A 19,566-nucleotide genomic window follows, 5' to 3' on the forward strand; every position below is an offset into this window, starting at 1 on the left:
GGATACATGAAAAAGTCCAAAGAAATTAACCCATCTTTATTTCTCAAAAAAATTTTCAAATCAAAATATTTTCAAAGTTAGGATTAACTGGATAAAACCACTTTAATCAAACCATCATTGAGAATATTCTGATTGCTTCATATGATAGCAGGCCAATGAGAATAATTTTGCATTTCATGTTCTTTCAACCACATACCCACATACCTAGATTCTTACAAGACTACTGTGACTGGCAAGTGCCACTACATCTCTATTTGAAGTTTATTTTTTTATTTTGAAATTAACACTAACTAAAATGGGCATTTCCATATACTTAACAGAAAAGGAAAACGATTGTATATGGAACAACAACGCTATCACATACAGCTTGTTCTTTTAAAATATATAATAAATTTAACATACAATTTTCAAAGCTATCCTGTTTTCTTTGATTCTTTCAGGCCTTCTCAGCTTCCATAGCAGAGTCCTATGACCTCTAACACAGGAATGCCAAAGTATTTAGAAAGGCTCAAGAAGTATTGCCAAGAATGCAATCTCAATGACCTTGGTGACACAATGTCATCAAGCTTCCCCATATCCTCCCACCACTTTCTGTGGGGAGAAAAAACTGCTGCCTTCTACTTTTTAGATCAACTTCCTTACCTTCCCAATTAAGAGAATATTTCATAATCAAGGTTTTGCTTACCTCTAACTGTTCAACCAGTTGCATTTCGAAAGTCATGAGCACATCAAATAAGTGATTGATGTCATCAGCACATTCACTTATTTTAGTATCCACAAATTGAATATCAGTTGCATTTTGAATGGATTGTAAAAACTAAAAAGAAAGATATGAAAATTAAACATTCCAGTCCATTTAAATAATGTAAAATAATTAAGACAGTTTTTCCACAGTACTCTAAATCTATTAGGCTATGTACTAAGTCAATCAGGAATAAGGCAGATTTCTGTGAGTCAGAATGGTTAGAACAGTTCTACAACTACTATGTGAATATAGGCTGGGCATTAAACCTGGGTCCTAGAAATGTAGTAGCCAGCCATTGACAATATAAGGATATATTACATTGTAATTCCATAGTTATAAAAGAGAATATTGATTTAGTGTTTCAATGAATGAAATTTACTGGAGTAGAGAGTGAACTAATTTCATACTACAAATGTCCATTGAGTGGTTACCCTGTTTGTCTCCTCAAATTTGGCAGTTATTTTCCAGGAATATGAAAAGCAGGCTTTGATCAGTTAACAAAATAGAAGCTGAAGGTATTAAGGGCCCTAAGCAAAGCAGAGAGTATATGAGAATTTGAAGAAGGAAGAAAGATTACTCTCTGGCTGGAGTGTTGAGGAAAGGTATTATAAAGTTATTGGAAGGGGGCAGCTAGGTGGCACAGTGGATAGAGCACCAGCCCTGGAGTCAGGAGGACCTGAGTTGAAATCCGGCCTCAGACGCTTAATAATTACCTAGCTGTGTGGTCTTCGGCAAGTCACTTAATCCCACTGCCTTGCAAAAACCAAAAAAAAATAAAAAATAAAAAAATAAAGTTATTGGAAGAAAATTCTGTTCATGGGACCAAACCTACCTTGGTCATTTCTGGAAATAAGTTCAAGTCTGTGACCATGGTACTAGATTTGCAGAAGCTAGAAATCCATTAATTCCTGAGACACCTACATTTTGGGGATAACTTTAAGTGTTAGGAAGTTTTTCTTTGCATCAAACCTGAATTGATCTCCTATCAGTTTCCACCTATCATTTTTCCTTCTTCCCTGAGGGGGCCAAGAAGAATAGCCCTAATATCTCTTTCATGTGAGAGCACTTCAAATATATAAATATGATAAAATGTAATTCTTCGAACATAAGGAATATATTCATCTTTGTGCATCCTTAGCCTCTTGTACAGTGCCTGTTACACTGCAGGAGCTTTCTAAATGCTTGTTGAGTTTTTGAATTCAACTCATCTACCCCCATAAGTCTTTTCTCCAAGTAGTAAGATCTAGATAGAACACTGAATTCAGAGTCAGGAAAACCTGCCTCAGATGTGCTCTTGTGTAAATTAACTGATGTGTAAATTAAATTCTTGCATTGAATTCTCTGTGACAGTCATACAGTGATCAGCAGTTTTTTGAGTTTTTTTTTTTTAAGTCTTCTTACTCTTCTGCCAAATTTAAGAAGCCCATGCCACACTTGTAGAATAGGAGCAGGGAATGTCTGATCTACAGGCCATAGAAGACCTGTGAAATCATTTTGGTCTAGTGCTGCCATGGCAACCACCAGAGGGACATGAAATTCAATAAATCTAGGAGTTTTTTTGGAGGGGTGAATTATTTCAATGTTTGATCAAATATAGCATGCTAATTTTTAAGTTGATAAATTTTATAGGATCAGCAAATGATGCTATAAATATCTCAATGGGAGATAAAGGAAACACTATCATTTCTTGCAAACAGTCCAGTTTCTCAGAGTCTGTCTGTTTTCTGAGGATTAATTAGGGAGTTTTGCAGTAATAGTCTCTAAATTCTTGGTGCTGATTTTATTTTCAACCACATTTTTTTTCCTTTGCACTTCAGTGCAAATGATCCCCTCCCAACAGCCACTGAGATGGCTCCAACAGTCATTGATGGGTGATCATCTTTTTTTTTTTTTTAAGATTTTATTTATTTGAGTTTTACAATTTTTCCCCTAATCTTACTTCCCTCCCCCATCCCCCACAGTAGGAAATTTGCCAGTCTTTACATTGTTTCTATGGTATACATTGATGATGGGTGATAATCTTTAAGAGTTGCAACATTTACTTGTTTTCTTAAGAGTATTGCCCATTTTTAAAAAAAATCAAACAATGAAAAACACAGAAAAACAAAAAAAATGAAATAGGAATATGATACCAAATCCAGTGCTTCATTCACAGAGAACTAATTAACTCAATATTATTTCCTATGATCAAGGTCATATGTTCTGAGTCTGGTGACAGAAGTACACACAAAAGCAATTGTTATCACAAAATGAAACCATACTCAAATTGCTGTTTATCAATCTAGTACTATAATAATATATACCCTTTGACCTAGTGATACCATCACAAGGCCTGTACCTCAAGTGTATCAGAGTGAAAAGACTTGTGTGTACAAAAATATTTGTAGAGTTCTATTTGTTGCAGCAAAGCTAAAAGAATGCTCATTAATTGAGATATGGTGGAACAACAGGAACAGAACAATGGTAAATTATAGTATATGAATGTAATATAAGAAATTATAAGAGATGGATTCAGACAAACCTAAGAAGACTACCATGAATCAATGCAGAATGAAACAAGACTAAGAGAACAATTTATACAATAATAATGTAAGGAAAAAACAATTTTGAAAGACTTAGGAACTTAATTAATCAATCAATGACCAATCATGATGCTGAAGGACTAGTGATAAAATATGGTACCTACCTCCTGACTTGGGGCAGCTAGGTGGCACAATGGATAGAGAAGTGAACTTGGAATCAGGAAGACTCATCTTTCTGAGTTTAAATCTGGCCTCAGATACTTACTAGCTATATGACCCTGGGCAAGTCACTTAACTCTACCTCAGTTTCCTCATCCGTAAAATGAGTTGGAAAAGGAATCGGCAAACCATTCCACTATCTTTACTAAGAAAACCCCAACTGGGGTCACGAAGAATCAAACATGACTGAACAACAAAAACATACTGAAAGGTGATAAAACTCAAGGTGCAGAATTAGACATGGGATTTTAGACATGGTTAGTGTGGGATTTTACTAGTCTAATGGGACTTGGTGCAAGCCCAGGCCACCTAAAATGAAGTCACCCATGTAGAAGACATTTGAAACCTTCCCCTGGGAGACAGGCATTTGCATGAACATCCTGGCACTGGTTTACTTCATAGTTAGAAGTGGCCCTTTTTCATTTGCCCCAACTGCCAAATCTGTCTATATCTTTAAAATGACCTAACAATACAGTATTTTTTCTCCTGAATTTATATCTAGGAATGAAGGACTCACAGGAGTTCTTACCATATGGTAAGGAGGGATAGCCTAAGGGTCCTCTCTCTCTTGGGCCATGTGGACCTAACAAATAGTCTAGGATATTGGTATGTTTCCTTTATTCTTTTCAATTCTATGGGCAGAGAATAAAGTCCCAATCTGGCAGTTAAAGTCATGGGAATCTTGGAACCCCAGACTCCAGATTAAATGTAGTATCCACCCCTTAAAAATTACCAAGGGAACTCCCCATTCTTCATAGAGACCAAGGTCATATGGGGGAGATTATATCCCTGAGATTTTGGAAGAAAATGTTCATATATTTATTCTTGCTACATCTCTGAAGTAAATATTTTCCCATAAAAACTCATCTGATGTTAAATGGTTAAATGGAATTGAGGTGCTAGTTAATTGCCCTTAAAAGGGGGAGATACAATTAGTGGGAACTTTGGCCAATGGCAGAACAGAGACTCCTTAACCCCTTAAGTGTACTGGAAAACCCCGAGAAAGGGGAGAAATGTAATAAGAATGACTTACAGAGAGTCGAGAGAAATGCATGTTACTTTTAATTCTGAGCATAGATAGATAGAGATATATATCTATATATATATATATATATATATATATATATATATATCACAAGGGCCTTATGAAGAGAGGTAATCTCTCTCTCTCTCACACACACACACACACACACACACAAACACACAAACACATATCACTTAGCTTCTTGATCCTCATTTTCCTCAATGATAGCTTGTAATACCTGCTTCTAATAACTATAATAAAGACCAAATTCAATAATAGTATATGTAGAGATAAATATACATATGAAGTGTCCTTAAGGCATTATATCAATATAATTTGTTTATATTCTTCTTTAATCATTTTTAATCATTGATATTTCATTATTTCATTAAGAACTATGTCTTTGAGCTTAAATCAACCTTCTGCTATAGTAATACTGAAGCCCACAACCCCCGCTAGAGGACACAGAAGAGTTGCCATTATTCCAGTGGAATGTATGTTACATAACACATATTAGACCATGTAGAATTTGGGAACTAGACAATTTGTTACTTCATTGAGGAGAGCACCACCACTTTCTCTAGGATCAAATTCACTCTAAACATGCCTTCCCAAAATGGAACATGGAGAGAGGATATGAGCAATAAGAATCATGCCTTCCTACCTTATTTATAGTGATTTTCATATTAATATTAATTTTGTAATTGCTTTGTTGGAAATGTTTCCCCTTCTGGATCAAATAATGCTATAAATGTATAAGCAGATGAGCATAAAAGCTCTGCATTGGACTGCCAAGGCCCTGACCTGCAAATGATGACGTCTGCACTTATATCAAACAAGATAAGATTAGGCAGCCAACACAGAACTGCAAAGAATGTGGTACACATTCAAGAGGGCTAACTTAAAAAGGGATGCTAACTTAATGAGGATAAATCTCTTATCTAGACCACTGAGAGGTCAAGTAATTTGCCAAGCATCACTCAAGTCTACATCCATGTCTGAGGATGGCCTTAAACCCAAGACATTTCGTTCAGATCTCTATCCACTCTGTCCACTCTCCCCCCATTTACTTGATATTCTGTCCCCTTACTGGCATTAAATCTAACCCATTCAGAAAACTGTGAAGGTGGGGGTGGGTAGTTAACCTAAGACCAATTGATTTCCACTGCTCCCCCAGCTGAAAGCAAGTCAGATATTAATGAAATATAAATACATATTAAGTTTTCCTTAATTAAACTGGATAGACAACTCTGTTATCTAGATGGAGATTGGCCGTGCCTCCAGCAGACCCTTAAATAGAAGAGTTCATCAGTTCTGCAATTGGTCTAGGTCAGAAATAGCTTTGTGGAGTGAGATGTCTCTGTTAACCCCCACCATTCTAAACCCCAACTTCTTAGGCAGAGAAAAAAAGGAGTTTCAAAGATTGATGCCTGGCAACAGAGAAGAGCTATGTGGAAGAACTATCACCTAGAGTCCAGCTAAGCAGCACAGCCAAAAGAGGCACTGTATCTGGAGACAGGAGCATGTTGACTCCATGAAGTCAGAAGGGATGTTAAATACCAAGGTGTCGGCCCTATATGAACCTAACATTTGTGCCTCACCACTATTATATTTCAAGGTTGTGCCCACTCTTTCTACTCATGCTGTGGGAGACTATCCCAGTTTCTTTTTTTTTTTTTAAGTTTTTGCAAGACAATGGGGTTAAGTGACTTGCCCAAGGTCACACAGCTAGGCAATTATTAAGTGTCTGAGGTCAAATTTGAACTCAGGTCCTCCTGACTCCAGGGCTAGTGCCCTATCCACTGCGCCACCTAGCTGCCCCAACTATCCCAGTTTCTGAAGGTAATGTTTTTCATCTACTATTCTTACTATGTCATCTTAGTAAATGCCTTTGCTCTCGATTAAACCTTTCCCCCTACTTGGGAAAGTTCACCCTTTGTTTTGGAGGGTTGATACAGGAGTCACCCTTTGGGAACCCAACTTTCCAGTGTGAGGGCAAGTTTGGGGAAGTAACCCATAAGGGATGATAGAAATGTACTTGATTTCATTCATGGATTACTTGAAATGTAAATTATGAAGAATTTTTTTCTTTAATGTCTATAGCCTATTTTAAATGGTAAAGTTCACCCCCCCCCAACTACTCCCATCACCTTCTATATAAAACCCATAGTACACTCTTTTATTTTTGTAGTTCATTTAGATCATCATCAATGTTTGGTCTGAAATGTATCCTAAAAGGGATGTGATATGTTATCTAAGAATGAGAACCAGGACTGGAAATGAGAAAGACAATAAATGAGCTCAAAGTTAAATGATTGTTATATATTACAACTGTAAACTAATTCCAATATTAATGTTGACTTCCACAGGTTTAATTGAATCTGACTCTTTATGTCCCCATTTGAGTTTTCTTGCAAAGATACTGGAGTGGTTTGCCATTTCCTTCTCCAACTTATTTTATTTTTTTTTGTTTCTGTTTTACTTATATTTTATTTTAGTTTAAATTTATTTTAAGGGCAACCTGTTGTTTTTTGTTGTTGTTGTTGTTGTTGTTTTATTAACGATATTATTTGAGTTTTACAGTTTTCTCCCAATCTTGCTTCCCTCCCCCCACCCCCACACCACAGATAGCACTCCGTCAGTCTTTACTTTGTTTCCATGTTGTACCTTGATCCAAATTGGGTGTGATGAGAGAGAAATCATATCCTTAAAGAGAACAGAATTCTCAGAGGTAACCAGATCAGACAATAAGATATCTGGTTTTTTTTTCCCCAAATTAAAGGGAATAGTCCTGGTACTTTGTTCAAACTCCACAGCTCCTTATCTGGATACAGATGGTACTATCCTTTGCAGACAGCCCAAAATAGTTCCCAATTGTTGCACTGATAGAATGAGCAAGTCCTTCAAGGTTGAGCATCACTCCCATGTTGCTGTTAGGGTGTACAGTGTTTTTCCGGTTCTGCTCATCTCACTCAGCATCAGTTCATGCAAATCCCTACAGGCTTCCCTGAAATCCTGTCCCTCCTGGTTTCTAATAGAACAATAGTGTTCCATGACATACATATACCACAGTTTGCTAAGCCATTCCCCAATTGAAGGACATTTACTGGATTTCCAATTCTTTGCCACCACAAACAGGGCTGCTATAAATATTTTTGTACAAGTAATGTTTTTACCCTTTTTCCTCATCTCTTCAGGGTATAGACCCAGTAGTGGTATTGCTCGGTCAAAGGGTATGCACATTTTTGTTGCCCTTTGGGCATAGTTCCAAATAGCTATCCAGAAGGGTTGGATGAGTTCACAGCTCCACCAACAGTGTAATAGTGTCGCAGATTTCCCACATTCCTTCCAACAATGATCATTATTCTTCCTGGTTATACTGGCCAATCTGAGAGGTGTGAGGTGGTACCTCAGAGAAGCTTTAATTTGCATTTCTCTAATAATTAATGATTTAGAGCATTTTTTCATATGGCTATGGATTGCTTTGATCTCATCTGTAAATTGCCTTTGCATATCCTTTGACCATTTGTCAATTGGGGAATGGCTTTTTGTTTTAAAAATATGACTCAGTTCTCTGTATATTTTAGAAATGAGTCCTTTGTCAGAATCACTAATTGTAAAGATTGTTTCCCAATTTACTACTTTTCTTTTGATCTTGATTACATTGGTTTTATCTATGCAAAAACTTTTTAATTTAATGTAATTGAAACCATCTAATTGGTTTTTAGTGATGTTCTCCAACTCTTCCTTAGTTATAAACTGTTTCCCTTTCCATAGATCTGACAGGTAGCCTAGTCCTTGATATTCTAATTTGCTTATAGTATTGTTTTTTATGTCTATGTCCTGTAACCATTTGGATCTTATCTTGGTAAAGGGTGTGAGGTGTTGGTCTAATCTAGGTTTCTTCCATACTAACTTCCAATTATCCCAGCAGTTTTTATCAAAGAGGGAGTTTTTATCCCAGTGGCCGGACTCTTTGGGTTTATCAAACAGCAGATTACTATACTCCTCTCCTGCTTTTACACCTAGTCTATTCCACTGGTCCACCACTCTATTTCTTAGCCAATACCAAACAGTTTTGATGACTGATGCTTTATAATATAATTTTAGATCGGGTAGTGCTAAGCCACCTTCGTTTGCATTTTTTTTCATTAAGGTCCTGGCAATTCTTGACTTTTTATTTCTCCATATGAATTTACTTACAATTTTTTCTAACTCATTAAAGTAATTTTTTTGGAATTTTGATTGGTAGGGCACTAAACAGATAGTTTAGTTTTGGTAGAATTGTCATTTTTATTATATTAGCTCTCCCTATCCATGAGCAGTTGATATTTGCCCAGTTATTTAAATCTGATTTAATTTGTGTGAGAAGTGTTTTATAATTGTTTTCAAAAAGATTCTGAGTCTGTCTTGGCAAATAGACTCCCAAATATTTTACACTGTCTGAGGTTAATTTGAATGGGATTTGTCTTTCTAGCTCTTCCTGCTGTATCTTCCTAGACATATATAGAAAAGTTGAGGATTTATGAGGGTTTATTTTACAACCTGCAAATTTGCTAAAATTGCTAATTGTTTCCAGTAGATTTTTGGATGATTTCTTGGGATTCTCTAGGTAGAACATCATGTCATCTGCAAAGAGTGAGAGTTTTGTCTCTTCCTTCCCAATTCTAATTCCTTCAAATTCTTTTTCTTCTCTAATTGCTGACACTAACATTTCTAATACAAAATTGAATAGTAGTGGTGATTATGGGCACCCTTGTTTCACCCCTGATCTTACTGGGAATGCCTCTAGCCTCTCCCCATTGAATATAATGCTTGTTGATGGTTTCAGATAGATACTGCTAATTATTTTAAGGAACAGTCCATTTATTCCTACACTCTCAAGTGTTTTTAATAGGAATGGATGCTGTATTTTGTCAAAAGCTTTTTCAGCATCTATTGATATGATCATATGATTTCTGATAGGTTTGTTGTTGATATCATTGAGTATACTAAGAGTTTTCCTAATATTGAACCAATCCTGCATTCCTAGAATAAATCCTACTTGATCATAATGTATTATCCTAGTGATGACTTGTTGTAGTCATTTTGCTAAGATTTTATTTAGGATTTTTGCATTTATATTCATCAGGGAAATAGGTCTATAATTTTCTTTCTCTGTTTTAACTCTTCCTGGTTTAGGTAACAGTACCATATTGGTTTCATAGAAAGAGTTAGGCAGAGTTCCATCTTTCCCTATTTGTCCAAAGAGTTTATATAGGATTGGAACCAATTGTTCCTTAAATGTTTGATAGAATTCACTTGTGAATACATCAGGCCCTGGAGATTTTTTTGGGGGGGGAGTTCAATAATGGCTTGTTGAATTTCTTTTTCTGAGATAGGGTTGTTTAGGTATTTAATCTCTTCTTCATTTAACCTGGGCAACTTATATTTTTGTAAATATTCATCCATTTCACTAAGATTATCAAATTTATTGGCATAGAGTTGGGCAAAATAATTTCAAATTATTACTTTAATTTCCTCCTCATTGGTGGTGAGTTCGCCTTTTTCATTTATGATACTAGCAATTTGGTTTTCTTTTTTCTTTTTTTTTAATCAACTTGACCAGAGGTTTATCAATTTTATTGGTTTTTTCATAATACCAACTTTTGGTTTTATTTATTAATTCAATAATTTTTTGCTTTCAGTTTTATTAATTTCTCCTTTAATTTTTAAAGTTTCTAATTCAATATTTGATTGGAGATTTTTGATTTGTTGTTTCTCTAATTTTTTTAGTTGCATGTTTAGTTCATTGATTTCCTCTTTCTCCATTTTATTCATATAAGCATTTAGAGCTATAATATATCCCCTGAGCGTTGCTTTGAATGAATCCCATAGGTTTTGGTATGTTGTTTCACTATTATCACTATCTAGGATAAAATGGTTAATTCTTTCTATAATTTGTTTTTTGGCCCACTCATTTTTTAAAATGAGGTTATTCAGTTTCCAATTTGCTCTGGGTCTATATCTCCTTGGCCCAGTATTGCATATGACTTTTATTGCATTGTGATCTGAGAAAGATGTATTCACTCTTTCTGCCTTTCTTCAGGTGATCATTAGGTTTTTATGTCCTAGTACATGGTCAATTTTTGTATAAGTTCCATGTACTGCAGAGAAAAAGGTATATTTCTTTCTATCCCCATTCAGTTTCCTCCATAAGTCTACCATATCTAATTTTTCTAACAATCTATTTACCTCCCTAATTTCTTTCTTGTTTGTTTTATGATTTGATTTATCTAGATCTGATAGTGGGAGGTTGAGGTCTCCTACTAGTAGAGTTTTGTTGTCTATGTCTTCCTGTAATTCTTTCAGCTTCTCCTCTAAGAATTTGGGTGCTGTCCCACTGGGTGCATATACATTCAATATTGAAATGACTTTATTGTCTATGGTACCTTTTAGGAGGATAAAGTTTCCTTCCTTATCTCTTTTAACGCTATCTATTTTTGCTGCTGCTTTGTTTTTTTTTACTTCAGCTGAAGCAAAATATATTTTGCTCCAACCTTTTACCTTTACTCTATATGTATCTCTCTGCTTCAAATGAGTTTCTTGTAAGCAGCATATTGTAGGATTCTGGTTTTTAATCCACTCTGCTATTTGCTTATGTTTTAAGGGAGAGTTCATCCCATTCACATTCAAGGTTATGATTACTAATTCTTTATTGCCCTCTGTGCTATCTTCCCTCTGTTTGTATTTTTCCCCCTTTCCGCCTCTTTTATCCATATTCCCCAGTATTTTGTTTTTGAATACCACCCCCTTCAGTATGTTTGCCCTCCTATATCACACCCTCCCCTTTCTTTCCCCTTTCCCTTTTCCCTTCCCTTCCTTTTGTTATTTCCCCTTATTTCCCCCACTCCCCTTCCTTTCTCCGTCCCCCCCTCCCCTTTTCCCCCTTTTAATACTTGAAAGGTTAGATGTTTTATAAGTTAACTGAGTATGTGTAGGTTGACTTTAAGCCAAGTCTGATGAGAAGAAGATTCAGGTGTTTCTCCTCTGCTCCCTTCCTCCCCTCTATTACCATAGGTTTTTTGTACCTCTTAGTGTAATGAGATTTGTCCCATTCACTCCCCTCCCTCCTCCTGTCTCTTTCCTGTCCCCCCTTTTTAGGGAGGTAGTGCATTTTTTTAGATCATTCTATCTCTAGGTCATAGAAAATTCTGAGTGTCCCTTCTAGTTCAGTATATTCTATTGGATAGAGTCAAAATTCCTGAGAGTTATTAGAGTCTTTCTCCCAAGTAGGGTTAAAGCCAGTTACATCCCATTAGATAGCAGTCTCATGGATAGGTCATGGATGTCCATCATTTCTGGCTAGGTGTTTTCTCTCGGTTAGAGTTACATTGCTCAGGATTTATGAGAGTCTCTCCCCGCCCCCCCATGCTGGAATATAGCCAGTTTCAACTTACTGGATTGCATTTTTTTCCTTTTACCGCCCCCCCCCCTTTTTTTTACCTTTTCATGTGTCTCTTGAACCTCCTGTTTGATATCCAAATTTTCTGTTTAGCTCTGGTCTTTTCATCAGAAATTTTTGGAATTCTTCCATTTCGTTAAATGTCCATCTTTTTCCCTGGAAGAGAAGGCTTAGCTTTGCAGGAAAGTAGATTCTTGGCTGCTTTCCAAGCTCCCATGCTTTTCGAAATATCTTATTCCAGGCCCTTTGATCCCTTAAAGTTGATGCAATCAGGTCCTGCATGATCCTTACTGTGGATCCTTGATATTTAAATTGCTTCTTTCTGGCTGCTTGCAGGATTTTCTCTTTTATCTGATAGTTCTGCAGTTTGGCCACAACATTCCTTGGTGTTTTCATTTTAGGATCTTTCTCTGGTGGGGATCGATGTACTCTTTCCATAACTACTTTGCCCTCCGATTCCATGATAATCAGGGCAGTTTTCCATCACTAGATCCTGTAATATTAAGTCCAGGCTTTTTTTTTCTCTTCAATGTTTTCAGGAAGTCCTATAATTTTCAGGTTGCCCCTCCTCGATCTATTCTCAAGGTCAGTGGTTTTGTTGATGAGGCATTTTACATTTGCTTCTATTTTTTCTATTTTTTGATTTTGTTTAACTGACTCTTGCTGTCTCATGGAGTCATTAGTTTCTGTAGACTCTGTTCTTTTTTTGGGGGAAGAGTTTTCTTCATTAACCTTTTGCAACTCCTTTTCCAATTGGTCAATTCTACTTTTGAAAGAGCTTTCCATTTGACCAATTGAGGTTTTGAGAGAATTAATTTATTTTTGCATTTGCTCATTTGAGGATCTGAGAGATTTATTTTCCTTTTGTGTTTGTCCAATTGTACTTTCTAAGGTTTTGTTTTCTTATTGCAAGGTATTAAGTGTCTCTCCCAAATTTTTAAGCTCCTTCCTTATTTCTTCAAGGAAGTCTTTCTGTGCTGGAGACCAGATTGTATTCTCCTCAGAGGTTCCAGGTCTCTCTGAGTTGGGGACTTCCCCTTCCAGGAATTTTTCTATGGATACACCTTTCCGCTGACCCTTCTTCATTATGCTAAGACCTTGTGGGGGGTGGGGCTGGTTCACCTGGGCTTGGGATTGCTAAAGGCTTTACTGAGTGCAGTTTCTCTGGCTGGCCAGTAGGAGGTGCTGGTTGCTTTCTCTGGAGTGTCTGTGACCTTGGTTGGGAGGCCTTCTCCCTTTGCCGGAAGGAGTTGGAACTATTGAATTCTTTTGCCTTCAATCAATGGTGGGCTTTACCCTGGCCTGAGGTCATTCCTCAGCTGGGCTGGTTCTTCTGCTCACACACCTGGGCCTGAGGCAGAAGTAGTTTTCATTTGTTTGGGAGGAGGCCTCAGTGCAATGGAGGAGTGGGCTCAGAGTTTCTCAGACCTGAGGAGCCCAGGGATGGTGTCCACAGCTCTCCTGCACCAGACCTCTCCCCGCAGCCCCTTCCCCAAGCTCCAGGGGGCAGCACCAACACCAGCACCTCTGCTTCCCTGCGGAGCCCCCTTCGTCCAGCCCCACCACTGATCCAGCAGGTCCGGCTCTCAGGCCCTCAGACTCCTGGTTCCAATTCAGCTGTTAATCTGGCTTATCCCGGGCTGATCTTCCCTCGGAGCCCAGACTCACCTGCCAGTACTCAGCCAAGGCTGCTGTGGGAGACAAATCCAGAGGTTGATTTTCCTTTCCTGGCTTTTCTTTCTGGGTTTTCTGGTTTGGAATTCTTTTAAGAGGTTTGTTTCATGTGATAGGGGAAGAGATCAGGAGACTTTAGAACTGTGCCTGTCTTCTCTCCGCCATCTTGGCCGGAAGTCCCCAACTTATTTTATAGATGAGGATACCCAGGGTCACACAACTAGTGTCTGAGGCTGGATTTGAACTTAAGGAAGATAAATCTTCCTGATTTTAGACCCAGCACTCTAACTCAATTGTAAACAGTGAAACTTGAGGTATGAAGTTTGAACCTTTTAGGGATTGTAGATGTGCTTCCCTTATTGCTGGTGACCTCATTTTGATTCATGACTAAGGTATTTATACTAATAAATCATCAACCAAACATGTGAGAGGAGAATGTTAGCAGTCTACCTTCTGTAGTAATAGGTAGGACATTTCCATTTTAAGGCAGGTCTTGTGCATACATTAGATTACTGGGAAGACAAGACTATGAATGTAGTCCTAAGACCCCTGACCCAGTTCCTCAAAGCTCTGCTTTTCCTTTTAAATGGACTCCAAGTCTAGCTCTTATACCCACTGTGAAGGTTTCAATGCATAATAATCCTTGCCTCCTTGAGGGATTAAACAGCCTTTGGAGTTTTTGTTCCAGTATGCTTGTCAGAGGTCTGTCTAGAACATTCAGACCAATTTCATGTTCTTACCACAAGGTCTGACTTCCTCACTTACTATAATTTCTAATAATTGTTACAGAAAATACTCCTAGTAACTTATAAATCTTAGTGTTACTATGTAATTGAATCCATCATGATGGGGATCAAGGGCATGAAAAGTTCTTTATGTAAGAACAAGCCATTTTCCCATATTGACATCAGATAAATGTCCAAGTACTTCTTCCTTATGCAATGTCACTGTGTTGTAAGCCAAGAAAATGGCAGGCAACTTTGGTTCATGAAAAGACTCAGAAGTCCCTTAAATCTTATCTTTAGGCACTGATTTTGTTATGCTATCAGATTATCCAAGGGCAGGTCAATCCACAAACTTCCTAGGTGCTCATATAAAACATCAAATTTAACTCATATAAATTTACTCATATAAACATCAAATTTAACAATATTTAAAGATTACAGCAAGGGTAGGCAACAAATGTAATGTGTTCCATAATGCCTGGTCTCTGTTGTCCTGTACCCCAGTTCATAATAATATAAGGATACAATTAATATTTAGGATTTCTTTAACTGGAAGTGTCAACCTTCATCAATAAAATTGATTTTAGCTAGAAAAAGATGTAAATGAATATACATGTTTATTTATGTTGCTATTTTGATATGTCAAGGTCTTAGAATCTCTGTGAAGATCTTCTTAGTTCAGTATTTATAGTCAGAATCTAATGAAGAAAACAAACTCTTTCAAACAAAGGCTAGATAGAACTCCACTAAGGCTATTTTCTTCAGTAGTGGAAAACTTGTCGAGGAAAGAAAAACTCTTTAGAATGTTTTGTCACTTACCTAGGCAATTTACTGCAGTTTCATTATTTTACCTATATCTCTAAACTGCTGGTAAGATCTTTTTTCCAAAGTTAAGCTCAAGTCAAGTAGTTTGTAGGCCTCTAGTTGCTATAGATATAGGTTTCTGCATCTGAGGAAGGGGTGAGAAGGATGAACCTTATCATCCCACTTAACATCCTATTCAATCACAAACTTGGCTAGAATCTCTTAGAATTAGAAAAGGAAAATAGCTCTAATAAGCATAATAGATGGAGCTTTTTAAAGTGTAAAATAAGGGAAAGCTTATTTAACTGGACATTTGCAAAGCTCACAGTTCCAGTTCTGATTAACCTTATAGCTAGATCAACCCAGGGATTACAGACAACCTGACTGCTTCCAGCCAAACCAGCACATGACTCAGTACTGAAGAAGTCTGGTACACTCTTCTTGCCCAATGAACAAAAACAACAGATAACTCAGTGGGTTCTTGCAAATGCTATGACTGGCTCACTCTCTTTTTCCTTGAACTCTCCATGTGGCAAGTGAAAAACTCTCCATGCCAATGAAAATAATGAATTGCTAAGCACTTGGTATCCAAAGCCCATAGAAACAAAAGTGTCTCCATTTACATCTACCTGGGTCCCTCACCAACCTTAACTTTTCCAAACCTTTCCATACTTCCTCAAGCCTCTTATGGCTCCCCTCCCCACCCTCTCACCTGACAACTTTTGTCTCATGATTTGATGAAAAACTTTTGAGGTCATTTGCACATGGTTCCCTCTTTTCTTCTCTTCAGCTCACATTACTCAAGTGCCTTCTGCCACTTTTTTCCCACCTTCACCCTTGTTTTCCAAGACAAACTCCCCACGTAAAAGCAATTCCAATCATCCGTCTTCAGCAGATTGCCTCCTCTATCAATCTACTCACTCACTTATCTTCAACCTCTTCCTATTAGCTTATTTCCTGCTGCCCACAAACCCACCCATATATCCCTCATCTTAAAAACCACTCACTGAATCCATCTGTCTCTTGCTAACTAGAGTCCTATCTATAATTCTTCTCCCTTTTTTAGGAGCAATAGAGTGGTGCAAATGATACAGTGCCAGACTTGTACTAGGAAGATGTAAATTCAAATCCAGTCTCACACACTATCTGTATCCTGTACAAATAATGACTTAACCTTAATTTGCCTCATGAGGATAATAATCGCCTCTACTTCCCAAGCTTAGTCTGGATCAAAGAAGATAATTGTAAAGCACTTAGCCTAGTGCCGGTACATAGTTGGTCTTGTATGAATGTTAGTCATTAATATTCTCTGTCCAACCTCCTTGAGAAGGTTGCTACAATGCTTCTGTTTTCTCTCCTCTCACTCCTTTCTGAACTCTCTGCATTTTGGTTTCAGACCTCATCATTCAACTGAAACCTCTCCCCCAAAAGTTAACTCTTGTTCTATTCATTGTCAAATCTACTTATCTTTTCTCAATTTTCATCTTCCTTGAGCTCTTTGCAGTCTTTGACAATTTTGATTGCTTTCTTCTTCTCAACATTTATTACATTAAAAAATAGTAATAGTGACTCCATTTTTGCCCTCATCCTCTATTTTGTGAAGTTAACTTTTTGGAAGTCACCTGATTTTGGAGAAGTCACAAGATTACTACTCACCCAATTGTCATTTGACTTAAGGAATGTCAAAAAACTACCCCATTCCCTCTTACCTCAGTATCTCCCAATCCTCTCCACTACTAAGAGACAAGGAGTCTCAAACACTATAATCTTTTCCACCCTGTTTTACACTCTCTCCAAACTTATATTGTGTAGAAACCAATATTCAATGTCTTTGGCTGCTGACAGCCTTAGATTCAATTTGTTTTGCAGCTGTGTTTATGTGTGTGTGTGTGTGTGTGTGTGTGTGTGTGTGTGTGTGTGTGTGTGCTTTGCTAAATAAATTGGTTGCCTGGATGAAACTCAGTTTCTTTATTCCACCATAATAGTAATATCCTGTAGACACCTTAAACTCAGCATGTCTAAAACTGAATTCCTCTTTCCCTTCAAATCCTCCTGTCTTCCTAATTTCCCTAGTATTGTTGAGGCCACTACCATTTCCCCAGTTACCTAGGCTCATAACCTAGGTGCCATCCTCAACTCCTCACTTTCTCACCTCCAATATTCAGTCGACTGCTGGTTATTTCTACCTTCATAACCTCTCTAATGCATGCTCCCTTCTCTCCTCTGACACTGCCACCCCCCTCCCCGCCAGTGCTGACAGTCATCACTTCACATCTGGACTTTTTCAATAACCTTCTGGTTGGTATCCCTGCAAATTTCTCCCCACTCTAGCCTGTCCTTCATCTATCTGTCAAACTGGTTTTCCCAAAAGCACATGTCTGACCATGTTATGTCATTCTTAATCCAATAAACTTCTAGAGTTCCCTATTCCTTCCAGTTTAAAAACAAAAACAAAAACCAAAAATTCCTGTTTGGCTTTTTCAAACCCTCTCTAACTGCCCCTGACCTTTCCAGACTTTTTGCACTTAAATCTAGCTCCCCATATTCTGTGATCCAGAGTTTGGTCTCCGTGCTTTTCCTCAGAGTGGATACTCCCTTCTCCCAAAGCCAGGCATTTCCCCTCTTTTGCTCCACTTTTCATCCCTGCCTCCTAGCTTCCATGGTTTCCTTCAAGTCTCAACTAGTGTACTTACTTCCTTCTGCAAGAAATTCTTCTTGTTTCCCCATTAATGTTAGTGCTTTCTCTATTGATTATCCACAGTTTATCCTATATATGTTTTGTTTATATATTATTGTTTACATATTGTCTCACCTATGAGACTGTATCTTCCTTGGCATCAGGGACTGTCTTTTTCCTTTCTTTGTCTCCATCAGAACTTAGTACGTAATCAGTGACTCACTAGTAAACCTGACTCTGGCTTTGCACTGACAGGATCTTCTACTTGCCCTTTCTTGGCCTTAGAAGAACAAGATGGATGGATTCAGGCTTGGAGACCATCTTGTGAGTTCAAGAGGTGTAGAGGTCCTGGGGCCACTAAAGAGAGGAGTCCCTGGAAACTACTTTAGTACTTTGGAATGGTAAGCCCAAATCTTGGTTTTTGTCTACTGTGATGGGGACAGCCAAGGTGAAATACATTATTTAACATAGTGCCTATAAAATGCCTTATCTTTAGATAAGGTTTAAGTACCAACATCCTGGGAAAGTATATTGGAAATTATTACTGCTGATTGTTTAAGTTTGCTTCCATCAAATGGTACTTACAAGTGTTCTGTTTAGCATTTTTATGTGTAGGAAAAGAAATACTATTCCAATATGTGATTCATTTAAGGCCAGGTTCCCTTAGGACTGAATCAGGTACAGAATGCAGTTGTGAATCCAGATCAAAGGACCCCTAAGAGAAGGAGTAAGATTGCACAAGATACCTCTACGCCCCCATGGTTTTGAATTAATGTTACCTTCCCTAAACCTACTAGCTAATTTAGGATCTGAGACCTCTATCTGCCCAGATAGGTAGATAAAAGCCATCTGAGGCCTTTTTCTGAGATCTCTGGAGGTTGCCACCCAACCCCTACCCCATTACTCATTTGAACAATTGCCATCTTCTATAATTCCACTCTCCTACCCCCACCCCATTAGCTGAACTGAAATTGCACCTTAGCTCTAAGAAACAGAGTTAAGAAGCATCCTATCTCCTTTCCAATCCTCTTGAGATCTCTATTGGAGGCATTTGATAAATATTTGTTGCACTGACTAACAGTACACATCCATCAGGAAATGAACCCAAGAAAGGTTAAATGACTCACCATGGTCAAACAGCTAAGAGTTTCAGTTGGGATTTGAACTTGGGTCTTCCTGACTCCAGGGTTACTTTTTCCTGATTCAGTTACTTTTTCCATTATCTGTCCCATAACAGATGGGCTAAGTAGCTAAGCATTTAAATAATGCTTTAAAGATTGCAAAGCATTTTATATATATTATCTCACTTGATCCTCTTATTATTATTATTATTATTATTATTATTATACCCATTTTATATCCAAGGAAACTGAAGCTGAGGTAGGTTAATCAACTAGTCCAGGATCACATAGCTAATAATCAGGTCTTCCTGATTCAAAGTCCAACACTACCTTATCCTTTGCAAAATGCAAAAGTAACCCTCATGGCCTTGGGCAAGCCACTTAACCCCATTGCCTTGCAAAAAACCTAAAAAACCAAAAAAAAAAAGTAACCCTGACTCATTTAGGAAAAGGAATTGAACCTAAAGCAAAGTGCTCCTCCTTCTGAATCAGGATTGAAGTAGCTGAGAGGAGAGCAGTTTCAACTTTGAGTTAAAAACTGTATCAGATCAAACCATTTCTGCTAGCCAGGGCCTGAGAAAATGAGGAGAATCTGAGTCTGCATAATGAGG

General features: G+C 37.6%; 1 protein-coding gene across 3 annotated transcripts in view; it reads right to left on the reverse strand.

The window, feature by feature from the left end:
* DRC3 (dynein regulatory complex subunit 3) overlaps positions 1-19,566 on the reverse strand; it is a 132,253-nt gene that overhangs the window by 39,976 nt on the left and 72,711 nt on the right. For all 3 annotated transcript variants that reach the window (XM_074208442.1, XM_074208440.1, XM_074208441.1), the window contains exon 9: positions 686-817. In XM_074208442.1, coding sequence (XP_074064543.1) covers positions 686-817 — 132 coding nt within the window. The remainder of the gene's footprint in view (positions 1-685; positions 818-19,566) is intronic.

This window comes from Macrotis lagotis, chromosome X, assembly GCF_037893015.1.
Source record: "Macrotis lagotis isolate mMagLag1 chromosome X, bilby.v1.9.chrom.fasta, whole genome shotgun sequence".
Lineage (NCBI taxonomy): Eukaryota > Metazoa > Chordata > Mammalia > Peramelemorphia > Peramelidae > Macrotis > Macrotis lagotis.